This window comes from Stylophora pistillata, chromosome 7, assembly GCF_964205215.1.
Source record: "Stylophora pistillata chromosome 7, jaStyPist1.2, whole genome shotgun sequence".
NCBI lineage: Eukaryota > Metazoa > Cnidaria > Anthozoa > Scleractinia > Pocilloporidae > Stylophora > Stylophora pistillata.
The window spans coordinates 19,626,702-19,644,815 of record NC_142525.1 but is presented as its reverse complement, the minus strand read 5'-3'; the positions used below and the strand labels follow the sequence as shown (position 1 = coordinate 19,644,815).

The following is an 18,114-nucleotide window of genomic DNA, read 5'->3' as shown; positions in this document are numbered from 1 at the left end:
GGGAATTTCTCATGGCGTGAGAAGACAAAAGAAAGTTAACAGAAGGAAGCCGATAAATTAGTTAATGGATGATTAAGTAATAATTCAGACCAAAGAAGTTCAGATATTGTATCGCTTGTCCTCTTCTTAGTTTTCCCTAAGGTTAACTGAATTTACAAAAGGCATAATGATTTAGAATGTGCAGTCACAGGCTTACCATCTTAAATATCTGTGGTTTCGGGTTTCTATGGTAATGGGTCCTGTGGCATTTACATAGCCGTTATAAATGTAGTTCAAATATATTGCCTCTAGAATCTGTCCTTGGCAGTCAGTCTTCAAAAAAAAATCAGCTCCGAATAAAGCTTATTATTAAAAACTAGATCATTGGATAATGCACTTCAAGACTTTTTATTGGCTTAGCCATTATGGTATATCAGCCAATATACCACAATCTACAAATATAGTAAGCATACATGTCAGCTTAAAATTAAAAGGAGCTAAAAATTTAATGAAATTTAATAATTTAATTTAACGTTTTTGATAAAACAATTATTCCACTCGCGCTTGTTGGATATGAGATGATTATAGCCAACTTGGCGTTACGCGCCTCGTTGGCTATCTATCATCTCATATCCAACGCGCACTCGTGGAATAATTGTTAAATAGCAGGTAATTCGGCTCGCTCTCCATAGTTAAGAAATGCGACAAGGCAGGCAGCTTAGGCATCCATTTCTTAACTATGGAGAGCGAGCTGAATTAACCACTGAACTTTGAGAGCCCCAAACAAGCGATTTTGAGGCTTTCTGGGAGAAAAAAACACTTCCAAACAAGTAATGAACTAGTTAGCGGGGTTTTACCGACAGGATCTACTCTCACCATGCAAATTAGTCAAATTAGTGAAATAGCCTCTTTTTTGTACAGAAAGTTTATTTCTTCCGCTGAAATGTAAACCGTAAATTTCATAGTAGGATGGTGGTGTTTTGGACACCTGGTTGCGAAGAAATTCTTCAAATTCTTCTCGACAGCTTCCTTCTGTCAACTTTGTTTTGTCTTCTCATGCCATGAGAAGTTCCCATGTGCATGATCCCATGCAAACCTCTCTTGCTCTCACACTAGTCTACATTTGGTCACACATGTTATCTTCGTGGGAATGAATGAGCCAAGCGCTTGACTGTCTTTGTACAAAATTTGTGCAACATGCTCTTTTATCCGTTCTGTGTTTTAGGATTTGGGGTCATTTTCCGCCATTCCGCGTCTTAGGATTTGGTCTCATTTTCTGCTGTTCTGGGTTTTAGGATTTGGGGTCATTTTCCACCATTCTGCCATTCCGCCGTTCCGGCTTTTAGGGTCGCCCAAAAGAGAAGGTGCTGTCATCCTTGTGATATCGTGTTTCCAAATTTAAAAATTCTATCACGGTCGGTATTAGCATCTTAAATTATATCATATTTTGTTTGATCACCTCTTAATGCACAATTTCTTTCCCATGGAAAGTATTGTAGCCAACTCTTACTTTGAAGATGCAAGTAAACTAAACTATATTTTGTCATTTAAATCCGTGAGTATGCTCAATTTTAATAGATCAGAATTAGGGTCGACACCTAGTGGGTGGCATTTTGTAGGGGTCTGAGTTTTTGAGACATCAAGTGTTGCAGTTTTGTAGAAGTCAGATTTTTTGGGGTAGGAGTTTTTGAAAAACCAAGTGGTCTGAGTTTTTCAAGGCACCTAGGGGTGGAAGTTTTGGGGGATCTGAGTTTTCAAGACACCCATTACTCCGATTTGAGGGGCTGAGTTTTCATGTCACCCCAAGTTAATTAGAAGCAGCAAAACATTGCAATGCATTTTATGTGTTTCCGAGTCCATTGAAGTGGCTAATTTTTTTATTCAAAATGATTAATTGCCTAAACTACTGGTACTGCCTTGTACCTACAGCAGATGCATCATGGTATCTCAAGTTTTAAGTTTTTCCCTTTAAAATTGATCACACATAAATCCATTTTCTGTGAAGTGCTCTTTATAGTCATTTAGCTGTCTCCATAGCAGTATTGCTAAGGACCTGAAAAAAACCTGCAAGGCTGAACCAGAATAAAAACAAGAAATTGAAACTTTGTTGTGTGGGTTGTGACCCAACAAAAAGGTCTATCTATCATGACCTGCTCCCGATCGCTTGTTAGCTCAATTGGTAGAGCGCTGCACTAGTATCGCAGAGGTCAGTGGTCCAAATCCCGTACAGGCCTGATTTTTTTCAGGTCTGATTTTCGCTATTGCATAAATAGCGCTCTACTGCGAGGATCGTGCATCATACGTATCTAATACCGCAGTTCAAAATATATGAACTTCATGTATTCATTGTAACCAAAAAGGTCTATCATCATTGAAGTATTATTTTAAGGTTTGAGCAATATAAGCAGTTAGCCCCTAGGAAAGCTTTACAACAAAAAGGGAAAAAAGATGGAGTGCTCAACTATAGCTGTTATCATAAATATTTGTTCCCCCAAATATTTCTGGAAGTGCTCTTGTGTCGTTCAACATTTATCTAAAGGGGGAAATATTGTTTCACGCTATCAAAATAGCATGTGAATAGATGATTCAAATATTTCTTGATATTTTTCTCTCTGAAGCCTGGTGTACTCCATTTTAAATGTACTTTTTTAGCATCTTACAGTTCCCTTCTTTCATGAAGGAATAAGTCTAAGTAAGTAATTCTACATTTGAGTCAACTGTTAACATTGATCATCTGAGTTGACATAGGTATCTAGGTGTGGTTTCCTGACAAGTTTCATCATTGAACTGGGCTTGATTAAAATACATTTGACATCCACAGAATTAAATGCAAAGCAAAAGGAGAGGCACACAACACTTCCAACTAAAAGGCCTCAAGTTGGCAAAGGTATACCAATCTAATACTTATCAAACAGGTGTTATGAAAACGAAGACCCTCGAAAACGAAGACCTAAGACCCCAGGTCTTCGTTTTCGTACTAGGTCTTTGTTTTCAAAGTACGAAAACGGAGACCCTGTAAACAGAAAACCGTAGAAATCACAAGTTAAACGCACATTAAACAGTAACAACGCTTAGTAATATAATACATTGCACCTTCACGCGTTTCTTCCCATTATTATACTGCCCGTATTATTGTACTGCCCGTATTATTATACGGCCCGTCTTTTCAGTGTTCTGTTTCGCTATGCGAGCCAATTTGGTGTTGATATTCTCGAGGGTTTCCTCGGGTAAACTTACCACACATATTATTATTCTGGAACAGCAGGCAGAATTCCAACGCCAGCCGCCTTTGATTTATAGTTAGCATATTGCGAGACAGAATAACAGAGAACGCGTTCTGTACGGGAAAAATGACTCTTGGGTTCTGTCAATAAATAATCAATTTCTACTGTATTTCATAGCTAAAATAGATTCTGACGGTTGTTAAGCTTTCTCTGCTGCAAAATTATTCTTAAAAAGTAAGCAATTCTTTTGGCTAATGCAGGGAAGACCCTGCGTACAGAACGCGTTCTCTGTTATTCTGTCACGCAATATGCTAACTATAAATCAAAGGCGGCTGGCGTTCGAATTCTGCCTGCTGTTCCAGAATAATAATATGTGTTGTACGTTTACTCGAGGAAACCCTCGAGAATATCAACACCAAATAGCCTATTGGCTCGCATAGCGAAACAGAACAGACAAGATGGGCCGTATAATAATATGGATAGTATAATAATGGAAAGGAACGCGTGAAGTGTAATGTATTTTATTAAAAACTGGTCATTGGATAATGCAATTCAGCACTTTTTATTGGCTTAGCCATTATGGTTTATCAGCCAATATACCATAATCTACAAATATGGTAAGCGTACGCGTCAGCTTAAAATCAAAAGGGAGCTAAAAAATCCAGTTTCTTCTTACAAAATAATAATTACTTGAGGGCGTTTTTAATAAAACAATTATTCCACTCGCGCTTGTTGGATATGAGATGATTATAGCCAACTCGGCGCTACGCGCCTCCTTGGCTATCTATCATCTCATATCCAAAGCGCGCTCGTGGAATAATTGTTAAATATTACTAAGCGTTGTTGCTGTTTAATGTAAGTTTTTAAGTTGTAATTTCTACGGTTTTCTGTTTACTGGGTCTTCGCTTTCGTACTACGAAAACGAAGACAGAGTCTTAGGTCTTAGGTCTTCGTTTTCGTAACACCCCTTATCAAACTGCCATGAGAAACTTTCTTCCAAGGGTTTGTTTTGAAATTCTTACAAATGTCTGTTTATGGACGCATTCATTATTGTGCGGGGGTCTAGACCCAATTTGTAACTTGGGACAAAAGTTGGACTTATTGGGACAAAAAGCCATGACATGATGACCCTCCAAAGATATATCAAAAAAGACGGGAAGGTGACTGGCAAAAGCATCTGAATGTTATTTTAACATAATCAATAGTTTGTAGTAACTGATGATAATAACTGTTTATTCATGATTCAATTAAGAAGTGAAAAGGAGCTAAAAGAGGTTCTCCCTTTCTAGTTTATCTCCTAAAAATGATTTTAAAATATTTACATCTGATATAAAGATAGAAATAGATACCTTAATGTTTGCGTAAAACACTCATAAGATAATAGTTGAGTCTATTTTTAAAAATGTTGAAATCACTCGCCTTAGCAATTTCTTTTGGTAATTATTCCATGCATCAGTTATTTGTATATAAAAAAGAATATTTAAAGCTTTTTGAGGTTGGGGATGCAGACGTAAGTTTAAAACAGTGGTTAGCTCTTTGTTAGTTGTTGTTTCGTATCAACAGACTGCAAATTCACTGGACCCTGTGTGCTCAATCTAGAATATTATTTTTTGAGTTGTCTACTCTTGGACATTTATAAAGGATATAAATGGTGGGGGAGGGAAACAGAAAGGCCTAAGAATTAGCTTTCTGTACGCTGGATGAAGAAGTCCAGACACCAGCTTTATGGGTGGGTCGTTTTGTACTCACTCCACCCTTGGTACCTGACTCCACAACCCAGCAATGCAAACTGGCTACAGCAAACTGTGAGTGAAACCTAACAAAATGCTGGTGGGTAACCTTTAATGGAATAGCATCCTGTCCATTGGGGAGGGGGCAGAACTAGAGACCATGTGCTTCTGAAACTATAAGGACATGCCTATAATTTGTTAGGTGACGGGTTTAATGATTTGCTCATATCTCTGCTCTCTTACCTACGTGAATGTATATTAATTCCTTGCATGGAATGTGATGCTTAAACACTCATGTAAATTCAGCAAGACCTCATTAAATATGTAACCAAAATGATCGATATCATTCAAAGTCCTGGGCTGCAGATACTGCGGATTCCAAAGAACTACTGCTTTTCATTCAAACAATCATTCTTGTAAAGACAACAAAAAATAGGTGAAAATGAACAAAAATCTCAGTGTAGGAATATCTTCAGTGGACTTTCTCGTGTAACTGACACCACTAAAGCAAATCTTTTCTTTTTTTATGGTTAGCTAAGTGTCATGATTCACCCAGTAACAAATTGTATGGAGAGGAAGAAACATGGGAACCAAATGATTGTACTGTCTGTGTTTGTCGTAACGGCACGTCAGAATGCCTTGCAACAGTATGCCGCCATCCAGACTGTAAAGACCCTTTTTATATCAGGGGACAGTGTTGTCCTGTATGCCCCTTGACAGACTCTACCACTTCTGGACACACGGATGCAGGTAATACCTCGTAAAAGTAAAAAAGTGGAAAATAAAAGGAAGACAAAAATAGTCTCGAGGTTTTTTTCTTGAGAGTACATTCATATCTGTACCGATTCTCCTCATATGGATTAACTACGGTATGTTTATTCCGGAGGGTGTGAGGTTTAGGAGGTGAGGAGTGGGGGTAGGGGGTGACAGGTGACGGGGTGGGGGTTGAGAGGTGATTAGAGTGGATCTTCTTTTTTTGTATTTGTGGAATTGGTTATCTCATGATGTTAGACACCTTTGGTACTTCGAAACGTTTGTTTGTGGGGTGCGACAGAAACTATCAATGTGCTCAATGAAAGGAGAACCTGAACTTTATGGAGTTACTCTAACGTTCTGTTCACAGATAAAAGTAATTTAACTTACGATCTTTTTTTCTTGTTTTCCCATTTTTTGTTGAGCCGCAACTTGCCCACAATGCAGAGGGAGTACCTGTAGTTGTTTGCATCAGATTTCACTAGCCTCACTGTTAAATGATAATTCTTTCTTCAAGAGTATTACGTAACGTGATACACGCATCATAAGTTTCCTGATAACAAACTAGGAGCGTTTTCCTTTTGACTGGGAAAACCAGTCATTCCAGTGAGACAACAAATGGAACAATCCTTCCCAACGAAAATTTTTCAAAAATCAGTATGGTAAATTCATTAATTACTCTGGAAGTTCATCCATAATTTTGTTTACAGTTACAGGTTTGTTACAATTTAACGATTCATATCTCTAAGAGAATAATGTTGGTCCAGAAGATAGCGGCATTAGAAATTGTATCCAGGCAAGGCGGAGAAGAACTAAAACAAAATTCCCTTTTTCTAAATGAAGTGACTTTCACTCTGAGTGAAAGTTCATTATTTCATTCGTCAGAAACCAACTTACTAAATCATTATTTAAACTTTCCATGACAATTAAGAGTTTCTGATCAACACTTCTAAATATCGAATACTTCATCGTTAAGTTTAGCTTTGCAAAGATCCATTTTCAATCTTCTTGATGTTAATCGTTGGTTCCTAATCTCACTTGTCTGCTTCCTAGATCTTATCAAGGCTTTTGCAAAAACTAAACTGGACACCGTCCTAGGTATGTTTTCTGCAGCATTAGATATTCCAAATTTTGACTCTATAGACCTACACTTTGTACTTCTTCTCCTGGATGTTTCTCGTTCCCTGTAACTCATTGTAATGTTTTTGTACAGGCTACTGGTGTTGGATTAAAATCTTAATACTCATACACACACTACCTTTTGGTACCTGAGCTATATTTTCAAAAAGTAATGCTATAGGGTCTGCACTCAAATTGGTTCCAAATTTCTCGCAAATGTTTTTTTAACATGTGTTGCTGTTGTGCTCCTTTTTCGTCGATGATCATAGTTACTGACGAATTGATATAATAGTTTAAAGGTGAACAACCAGTTAGTGGGATCCTAGCTTAGCTATTGTCACACCCAATTGTTGATTAACTAATACATCACAAACAGTAGTAAAAGAAATTTGTAGAATTTCTATAACATCCAACCAATTGTTTTCATTATCAAACCAAACATGTACTATGTCTGTGGCTTAACTTGGTTTCGTTAGATATTTTGATTTGCGTAATATTTTTGTTGTGGAAGTGCTAACAGTTATTGCAAAATTGAATTCATATCTTTCAAAGTGAGCATCAATCATGGAAAACAGCAAGGGATGTGTCGAGACGTCCGCTCAGGACAATATTACCTTATGGGTCAGACATGGCAGTTGGATCAGTGTACAACATGCTACTGTGGCAAAAGTGGTAAGGCAGCATGTGCTGTGCAGATGTGTGAAAGAGATCCTCCCTGTAAAGATCTTCTCCGTGATAGCAGCCAGTGTTGTCCAAAGTGCAAGGATGAGAATGGTAAAGGTTGCTTTTTATTTCATATATTTCATTACTGGTATGTGAAGGTTTTTTATAATCTTTTTGTTTTTAATACTTGCTATGAGATCATTACTGGTAATTTTAAAATGAACCTTAAAGTTTTGACCTGAATGTCGCACACTCAAGTCACTTAATTTACTTTTGGTAAAAATGAATGCAACTCCGTTTATTGCAAGTCAACTAAAGGCATAAGAACCCTTTTAGAAAAACTTGTTTAACATATTTGTTGTGTTGTGTATCAGTTTATGCCCTTGCTCAGTTGAATGCAACTGAAGTCATTAGAACCTGTTAAGAACAACTTTTTAAACATAATTGTTGTGTTTTGTATCAGTTTATACTCTTGAATTCTCAGTTGAATTTTTTTGAAGCAATCCAGTTTCAGTGGTACACTGTTCTATCGTATTACTCTGTAGTTGTGAAATCGACTAGCAAGTGTTATGACACAGTGACAAAAAAATACTACCGAGAGGCTGAAATGTGGCAAAGAGATGAGTGCACTTCTTGTTACTGTGGAAGTGATCGCAAACCTGAATGCACCCAGACTACTTGTCCTCCAGTGTTTTGTAGAACACCTTTGAAAATGGAACAGAGGTGCTGCCTTGTTTGTCCAGCCATCATTCAGCAAGGTAAGGGTAACACTTGATTTGTTGATAAACATTTGGCCCCCATGGAGAAACCTACAGTTTTTCAAGGAAGAAAAAAAAAATGAATTATTCGGTACAGATGAGTTTTTAAGTTAGTTTGCACATGCTTAATACAGTGTTACCCGCATTCAAGATTTCCAGTTTTTTTTTTTTCAGGGATGCTTAACATTAGATTTGATTACGCCATCTTTGCTCCTGCTGGGGAGCATTTACAGGACTGCTTTAGACGGTCTCTTCTGGACCCTTATGGGTTCCATTCAAGGGCAGTACGGGCGACATTATTTTCAGGCCTCCAGAGCGTACGCTCAATCCACGTCCATCTCTTTTTATTACTGTAATGCTTTCGTTTAGAAGGTTCCGTTGTACCTGTTCTCATAGTTCTTCATTAGAGATGACCTCTGGCCAATGGATATTCAGAACCTTCCGGTCAGTAGTTTTGTCGACGTCCATGTTTTTGAGCCGTACAAAGGGATAGACTTCACGTTCGTACTGGATGTCCTGAGCTTTGTTCTCTTTTGTTCAGGTGGCACTTCCCTAATACGTGACCTCGGTTGTTCTTTCAACAACTTTTCCATAAGGTTCCAATGATTACTGTTTTACACCATGGATGGATGTTGATTCTGAGTCCCATCCGTCCGCCAATCTTCTACTTTCACTTTCATAACAGTCAGGCGGTGTGTTAGTGAGCGGAGGTTGTGGACAAAGTCAAAATCTTCTAAGCGATGGGTGAATGTTCACGGAGTGATCTTCCCTCATTTGCTTTTTGAGATGTTAAGTATAACAAGGAACAACAACGGCAAAAAGAGATATCCCTACCTCACACTGGTCTTGACCTTAATGGGCTCAATCGTAGTTCCTGCATGGAGCACTTAGCAAGTTAAGTCCTTGTACTGAGCGTTAATGACTCTGATGACTTTGTTAGAGATGTTATGATGACGAAGAATATTCTACTCTATCTGGCGAATCGAATGCTTTATCAAAGTCCATGAATAAAATGTACATGGGGATGATCACTCGGTTGTCTATTCTATAATGACCTTAAGTGTGGCTATGTGATCAATACGTGAGATATCTTTTCTAATTCCCCTCTGCTCATCTCTCGTGACTTTGTCAACGGCCATCGTCATTCGGTCTAATCTGACTCGAATTAGGACTTTGCAAGTTATCGAGGGTAGATTTATCCCCCCCTCCCCTAGCTGCCACACAAGCTGAGGTGGCCTTCCATTGGCCTTCCATTGTCAACTTTACTAGAATACCTTTCTTCCAGTCGGTCGGAATATCTTCTATCTCTTTTAGCTCAATGTTGTTCGTGGTAGCATAGTATGATTGTTATCTGCTGGATTCCGGCGTTGATTCAGGCTGTGATAGTGCGATCATCTGTCAGCTGTCAAGCCTTTTTTCCCCATGTACTGAAAACAGGATACCGATACACCAGAGCTCTCGTCTCTCATGAACATCATCTTTGCTCTCTTCGTCTGGGTATATCTACTGATCTTCAGGTGCTCCTCAGCATTCCCGAGTTGATTTCGTCTAGTTTCTCTGACTCCCAATGTCTCCAGTCTGTAAACGTCTCATTTCTGCCTCCAGTTGAACTTACTTTCCAGTCTCGTAGAGTGTTCGCACACTTCATTGAAGGGAACAGCTACATCCCAGGGTCTGCTTTATTCTCATTCTCTTCTTATGGTCACAATGCCGGTTGAACGTTTCCTGCCTGTTTTCGCCTTGCGATAAGATTCGACATATGCGTAAGATCCAGTAAGCCATTGGGTGCACCACTTAGGGAGTTATCCTTCGTAGCTCCACCCGAGTTCCGTTTCCGCTTCAGGCCTTCGCGGCTAACTAAGTGGCCATGGGGTATAAGGGATGCGTAAAATTATCCTTTATATTGGGTGTCCAGTTGTATATTTGGTGCGCTTTTTTTATAACTCGATATTTGCTTTTCAGATGAACTCTTATCAACCTGTCTCATATGTGATTCAACATACACAAAAAGTAGAAATTTGTGATTTTATTTTTTCTTAGCACGTTTGGTGATCAGCAACTGCATTTTTAACATTTATGTCGAAATAAGGGCCAGCATATTACGCTCCTTTCACACAGTGTGCCGCAGCCGTTTGTTTAATAAACCTGCCAATTTACAGCAAATTGTGATGTAATGAGCACCTGGGTTACGCAAATAGTTGTGTCAGTTACGAAATGCTCGGATATGAATGTTGCTAAGCTAAACTGGCTAAATTTGCTATTTCAAGTCCAAACTGTCAAATTTCACCCGTCTTATTTCAAACACATTTGATCGGACAGGCTAAATTGAATCGTTAAGCAGCCAACAGACGTAGGTACTTTCAGCCATTGGTCATTTAAACTAATTATTTATCTAGCTAATGTGATAATCAAAGTGAGGAAAATTTTCTTAAGTGAACAGATCGAGAGGCCCACATTGAAAACAAACACGAATTAACGCGTCTGTGATCTCACATTAAATTTTTCTTTCTTGAGTTCCTCGCATTTTGTTCTTGACACAATTATTTGGTAATCGAACTTCATGTCGCACAATTCATGGGTTATCGCGCTTGTAATTTCAAATCACTCGCCTCATTTCTCCCTGAATTGTACTCCACTCAGTCTTTAGGACCATTACTACATTGTAGTCTACATTGTGGCTGAGAAGCCCCTAAGGGGGAGCCTCAATTAACATATATTATTATTATTATTATTATTATTATTATTATTACTAATAGTCTTGAAATGTCAATATGCACAATGTTGTCAGCAGTCTGTAAGTAAGTCTTTAGCGGGTAAGGCAGTAGAGAACCTGAATACAATAAGGGTAATCGTAGTGGTCATATACACTTTCTCACAACTACTAATTGAAATTTCTATTTTGGCAGGCTGTATGTATGACGGTCAGAAGTTTTTGCATGGTGATTTGAAACTGCTTCAGGATCAGTGCACATTGTGGTAAGTGTTGGTTGTAATCGAAGAGGAGCCGAGTTCATGAGTTATGCTATCCCAACTGTATCAGTGACCCACCTTTAAGGAAACATAACGTTGAATTTAAAAAGCTTTTCAAAACGATTATTATGTTTAGAGTTTTCATACCGTTATGTATTTGTGAAAAGCTTGAATGACTGATGGCGGATTCCGTCCTATTCATCTGTGGGTCAAACCACCCGTATGTTTTGAATTCAGAGGAAATCAACGGGAGGTGTAAAATTCTTCACTTAATCAATAGAGCACTTTTTCCCGAGAATTATGATAAACCCACACGGAAGGCTGAGATAACACGAGAAAAGTTTGTGAATCCGTATGGCGAGTGATTTGCAAGCCTTCCCATTGTTTTTCCTACATTTCCCGCACGTTGATCACGTTCTAGAGTTATTTGACACTTCAATAAAGTTTCTTACTCCGGAGACTTCTGTTAGTCCTAGTGGTTTACCATTGGCTTTTATTTAAATACTTGGTACCTTTCACATGACCAAAATATACCATGTCACCTAAGGAAGTTGCTAAAAAATGTTACTTTTAGAGACACTTGGATTTTGATTAGAAAGATGATACAGAGATAAATTGACAGAGGAATGTCAGTTTTAAAAAGAGTTCGAACTTAATAACATCTTCGTCAAAAATAGATTCTTTCAAAGCTGTCATCTTGAAATATTACTATTGTTAGCCCAAGGCGAAGTAAATGCTCCGAAATATGAACTGAGCTGAGTGTGAATGTTAGGTTATTCTGAAATTAGAGATTGACAAAACAAAGAAATTGCCGATCTGAACCTGAGTTATTTTCTAATTGTTACTTTTGTTTAAGATTAGATCCATAATACGTCTCAGCGTACGTTGATTTTTGTAAAGAGTTGTACCCGGAGAGTTAAGATGAAATTGCGAATTAATGTATTGAATCATGAATTATCAATTAATCCGACGTTAATTGAGAAACAAACAACCGAACAAAGAAATAAATGCGGTTTGTATTGGCTTACCTTCGACTTATCGAATCCCCAGAAGAAATGAATAACTTCCCAATTGTTCTCGCCGATTAGAAAACTTTCAAAGAAGTAAATGGGTTTTTTTTTTGTTTCCTGAAAAATTAATTCAGTTCGTTGTTCCTCCGAAATTAGTAAGTTTAGAGGAAGTTCTGTCAGTGTCGGGCAATATTATTTAACCATAAGACAATTGAGTACAATTTAATAGCGTGAGATACCTTTTAGATTTTATACACGATACTTTACAGTATTGCACCTCGTGCCTTCTGGGAATTTGAGAATTCCTCGTACGAATGCTCCTAGATCGACCTCCGTAGAAATTTGGTTTGCTCGAAAGTATAGGACTTTTATTCATGAGATACCACGCGGTAATCACTTCATGTAAAGAGTTGCTTGTCCAATGAGATTGGTGTACAATTTCTTAACTCTGAGATAGTCCTTAATAAGGATATTTCGAGATGACAGCGTTTGCCCGTATTTGCTCTATCTTGAGGAATTGAGGAATTGAAAAGCTTTGGTTCATAAAATTTTGAGCCAGTTAGTGAGAGGTTCGTCTTATTCTTTGTAGCAAATGTGATAATGGAGATTGGCATTGTGCAAAGGACAGCTGTTTAGGTTCCTAAGGTAAGACACTAGCTCACTTTTCTGGGTGCTGCGAGAAGTTTCTTGTAAGGAGCTCTCCCTCCTTATGTTGAATTAAAAAAATCATTAATTTATAGATACTATACGCGCCTTGATTAGCCGTGGAATTGTTTATTTTTACGTGCAAACAAATTAGTCAATTTTGGCTCTCCGTTTATGAGTGTCAAAGTTTCCAGCTACATGATCGTGTAAAAAGTTTATACTCAGAACAGCTGTGGAAAGCGGGATTTCTGTCTAATTATGTTTATTGGCGTTTTGTGTAGAGAAGGAAATCTTTTTTGCGTCCAACAAAAGTGTTTTGTGGACTGCATCGCTGTTCGACTCAGGGGAGATCCAGGAATTTTGTTCCAAACTTTGATCATGAAAACAGAGCCAAGAAACACTTCAAGACAAGTAAATTTTGAAACTTCATTTTGAGAAGTAGCAACATGTCTAACATGCGATCCTGTTGTTTCAAGAAATTTGGTGTCACTCAAGTAATAAACAAACCCTCAGGTTTCATGGGGGAGGAGGCTACAGACCCGCAGATTCTCCTCTCCCCCAGGATGTACAGCTGCAGCTGATGAGGTTCAAATAGAGTCATTTGTTTTGCATCGATTTGTTTTGAAATATTTAGGTAATGTATGTAAGTTGATATGGGTTAAATTGGATTAACCATTGATTTACTAAAGGTAAAAATCTTTTATTCGGTTTCTTTTGTTAGGTTGGTACAGATGGCTGAGTGTAACTTGTGGTTCCACTTATAACAACAGCAAATGTAATCACCTAGTTGTTGTAGATGGAAGATCGCAATTAATCCAGGATTGCTTGAGCTTTGCTTTGTTTTACTAACCTCTTTCAGTGGTTAAACAAAAGTAGCACCACCGCTTCTACTGATCATATGAAAACTAACACCAATCGCCACTTGCAGCCAATTGATCTCCCGTGTAATTCCGCGCTTTTTGCCAGCCATGTGTATTTCCTTTTCTTTTTTCCTTACGATATTCGGTCCTGATGTGATAAGTCGTTGCGAGTCGTTTGGTTTTGGTATTGCATTACTCAAGTGAAGAACACTCAAAAATTGAAATGCCTTGGCTGCGAACTTCTACTGTGTAACCTCTACAGAAATATCCAGAGTTAGTTTTATTAAATAAATAATGTTAGAGAAGTATACTTTCCGTTTTCTTTTGTCCATTATTTTAATTATTACAAAATAGGAAGTGAAAGTAGTGTACTATACTAGACGTCAGGTACTTCCCCGTTGTACATTAAGGTTATACAATTGCTGCAACTTGTCGGCGATTTTGAAACTTCAAAGTAAATCGTTCCTTGCCCTTCTCTGCTTGTTTATTCTTTGATATCACAAGGGTGATAATCATCTAACGCCGGACAGTGACCCCGAAAACATGCGACTCTTGTTCGCTCCTCCACTGAGATCCCAAATGCGAATTGTCATTTGTTTGTGTGTGTCTACAGTGGTCATCTGTTTGGATGACAAACTTACTTTTATCACGACGGACGCTGAGCTTGTCTTAATAGTACAATATATTTGTTGAATCAGAATACTACCTGACCCATATTACAAATATGCCTTTTATTTAACCATTTCCGAAGTATTTCCATTTCATATTTCTTATTTAGGAGGAGGGGCGTAATTGGTGGGCTTTAAGCCACAAACTTGAAGCTCTCTACGGACTTCTACAAGAGGTTTACTTTAAAAAAAAAATTCAGGCTTGTACGGGAGTTGAACCCATGACCTGTACGATACCGGTGGGCTACCAACTAAGCTAACAAGCCTAAACTGGTCATTTTGTTACTGCGTAATAAAGTCGTGAAGCGATGGATAAATAACTAAATTTATGAAAATGACCAATGTGAACTGTTAATTAAGGAATGTATACCAAGTTTATTACGAAGTGCAACAATTTACTTGTTCTGTCGCACTTTGTAATGATCGTCGCATCTTTGTAATACCTGTTCCCGTCTACAATAACACTAGTCCCACTATGTGATAAAGCTTCTCGCACTTTCTGCAACGAGAGGATTTTTAGCTATTATGTTAACTGTGCCAGCGCCATTGAAAAATAACGATCCCGACCTTCGCAGCCTGGGAGTGTTCCCCGGAGGAGTCCTTCCCAAAAAAGTTATTGAGTTTTTCCCCCTGTCCGTCCTCTTATTTATGAGGGCAAGAAACCTGTTCGGAGATTTCTTTATTAAAAGCTGCAATGGACTGTTATTACAAAGTTCGAGAACTTTTTTATGACGAAGTGCGACAAGTTTTAGAACTAAAGTAAGACAGGTATTACAAAATGCGACGATTTTTACTGAATAAAGCACAAAAGAGCGTGTTCCCTTAAAATCTTGTCGTCCAAGTTTCATCATCTTTCCGACCCACATCTTTAAAAGAAAAAAAAACTGCTACATATTGAAATAAGTTCTACACACACGTTTGTGTATTTACACGATTAGGTAGTGGAAAACAGCAATCAATCAAACGTCTCAGCATGACTTTATAAAGATTAAGAAAGATGTCTACATCATGATTTCATTTTGATAAAACTGAGGTATGACGAAGATCATTCGATGATAAAAAAAGCCTTGGGTAATTTCTCGGTTGATAGATCGACCATCATAAACAAATTTCTTGCCAGAAGGAATCCACGTTGAATATTTCGGAGTACAGAGCGTGTCCCTAAAGTTGTGAAATCGCTTGTGATAATAATCTTTAATGAGGATATCAATTTCACAAATAAGTGATTTACAAAAGAGTCCTCAAAAATTAAAATAAAAGAAAAAGGAAAAGCATAGACTAATATAAAAATATATAATAGTTAGACTAGAAACTATTTACATTTCTTAACGCTCTTTTAAAAATAGCTAGTGATGGGCTTTGTCTGATTGAAACATCTAATTTATTCCAATCACTTGAGGTAAAATTTGTCAAGGTCCAATGCCCCCATTTCCTACTAGATGCATTCTTACGGATATTATTTTTACATCTAGTATTATAATCATGATTATCTTTATTAAATTCTATATTAAAATGATGTAAAAATAAATTATTTAGACATTTATAAATAAAAGTTCCCTATGCTCGGCCCTACGTCTTGCAAGAGTTTTCCATTTAAGTTTATTCAGGGCCTCACTAGCAGATGACCCAATAGGCAGATCTAAAATTATTTTTGCAGCTTTATTGTGTAATGAAGACGCCTCACTAGCAGATGACCCAATGGGCAGATTTAAAATTACTCTTGCAGCTTTATTGTGCAATGAAGATGCTTTGAGAATATTTTGACCTTTTATAGCTTTGTTCAGAATTAGCTACTAAAAGCTGTCCTCCTTTAGTGCCCCTGTGTTAGTCCCATGTCGACTTGCCGATAACACACTTGGCTATTCCACAGCTCTACTTCCTATTCTTTTCAGCTAACAGTCGGGAACACAAACATGAGTCTTACCGCCAATGTTGACTTTGCTGAAATAAATATATTCCTGAAACTTCAAAATGAGGGATAAAACTGCTACAACGTTTTCTAATTCCATCTTTTGCTTCAATTTCAAGAAAAATTTCTATTACTTATATTCTCATTTGGTTGTGTTTTCTTAATCCTTGGGAGCTGACATCACACCAGTGCGCTATATCAGATAGAGGCACATCTTTGAGATATAAATATTGTTTGGGCTGATCTTAAAGAGGAAAATAGTGGATTGCCTTCATGCGCGATGGTAACAAATTCCAAAATTCAATGGTCGTAATGAAATATGATTTCCTACAATATCATAGTTATGTTCGTACATTAAGTTATAATTATTGTCATGTTTATGAGTTCGATAGTATGATTCGAAGATACGCAAGTACTCCCTAATATAAACACTACTATATTCAGTTCCAACTTCGGCCGGACTAATTCACAGTATAAGAGCTTTCTGGTGCTGAGATCTAAAGGGACCGAGGGTTTTGTTGGCTCCAGAAACAGTGACTTCTATGTGCTCGGACCACAACGAGTCATTAGAGATCGTAATGCCGAGGTTACTGACGGAAGATAGGCACTAAAGTTGACGGCCGTCAAGGTAAGTCCTGATGGTTGTTGAGGGAGTTTTTTTTACTTAGAGATTACACAAGGATTGTCCATAGTTCCATAGAGTTTAGAGTCGTCCGCAGAGAGGGTAATGGTTGAGTTAAGGCAGTAATTTCAATTGATGTAGTCGGGGGCATCTCTTCTGTAGACCAGAAAACTTCAACTGATACTGACAGCGAGAGCGACATCGACTGACATGGTGACAGCAAAAGTAACAACGACAGTGACAGTGATAGTAGAAGTAAACCTGAAAATGAGACCATACGACACTGACGGTGATGGAAGTGACCGTTACAGTGGCACTGGCAGTGACAGTTAGTGATGGTGACACTAGAGAAGATGACATCGACTTTTATGGGAACAGAGATGCTGACAGTGACAATGACAGAGAGGACAATAGTGTCATGACAGTGAAATTAAAAGTAATTGTTTAGGCATGAAAGTGAGTGACAGTGAAGGCAAATTCATTGAATCAGAAACAATGAAAGTGACAGTGAAAATCACAGAGACAGTGACAGTGAGAAAGACTGAGACATCGACCAGGAGAGTAACAGTGAGAGCCAGCGACACAGACACAGAACGTGACACTGAAAGAAGCAGACACAGTTACAGTCAAAGAGACAATGTCAGGGACATTGACAGTACAAGAGACAGTGTCATTAAAAGAAATAATGATACTGACAGTGAGAGAGACAGTGACAGTGAGAAAGACAGTCCAGGAAAAGAGAAAGAGACAAAGACAATTAAGTGACAGGGACAGTCGCAAATAAGCGACAATAACACTCACAGCGTCAGTGACAGTGATTGTAACAGAGAAAGTGACACTTAATCAAAAGAGAGTTTTTACAGCACCACTGAGATATTCTCGTAAGATCTTCGTTTAAGGCGAGGATGGACGTGGGTAATTCGGCAGGTGAAAAGGACAAATACAATTTACAATCATCAACATAGGAGGCAGATAGACAACGTTTAGGAACTGAAAGGAGGTCGTTAACATAGAGTGACAGTGACAGTAACATTGACAGTGACAGAGAAAGTGACGGACACATAGCGGATAATGATAGTGATAATGAGAGACACATTGAGAGTTAGCGGGATGGCGAAAGTGACAGTGACATTGACAGTGATAGTATCAACACCAACAGAGATTATGACATTGACAGGGAAGGTAACTTTGAAAAAGACAGACA

General features: G+C 38.1%; 1 protein-coding gene across 5 annotated transcripts in view; it reads left to right on the top strand.

Moving 5' to 3' along the window:
* The window catches only part of LOC111330856 (uncharacterized), a 53,507-nt gene extending 39,486 nt beyond the window's left edge, over positions 1-14,021 (top strand). For 4 of the 5 annotated variants that reach the window (XM_022935821.2, XM_088728976.1, XM_088728977.1 and 1 more), the window contains 8 exons: positions 2,801-2,866; positions 5,468-5,683; positions 6,740-6,784; positions 7,358-7,579; positions 8,014-8,226; positions 11,133-11,202; positions 12,796-12,851; positions 13,573-14,021. In XM_022935821.2, the coding sequence (XP_022791556.1) occupies positions 2,801-2,866; positions 5,468-5,683; positions 6,740-6,784; positions 7,358-7,579; positions 8,014-8,226; positions 11,133-11,202; positions 12,796-12,850 (887 nt within the window). In that variant the 3' untranslated portion in view covers position 12,851; positions 13,573-14,021. The remainder of the gene's footprint in view (positions 1-2,800; positions 2,867-5,467; positions 5,684-6,739; positions 6,785-7,357; positions 7,580-8,013; positions 8,227-11,132; positions 11,203-12,795; positions 12,852-13,572) is intronic. The other variant, XM_088728978.1, reaches the window with a different exon arrangement.
* The last annotated feature ends 4,093 nt before the right edge of the window (positions 14,022-18,114 follow it).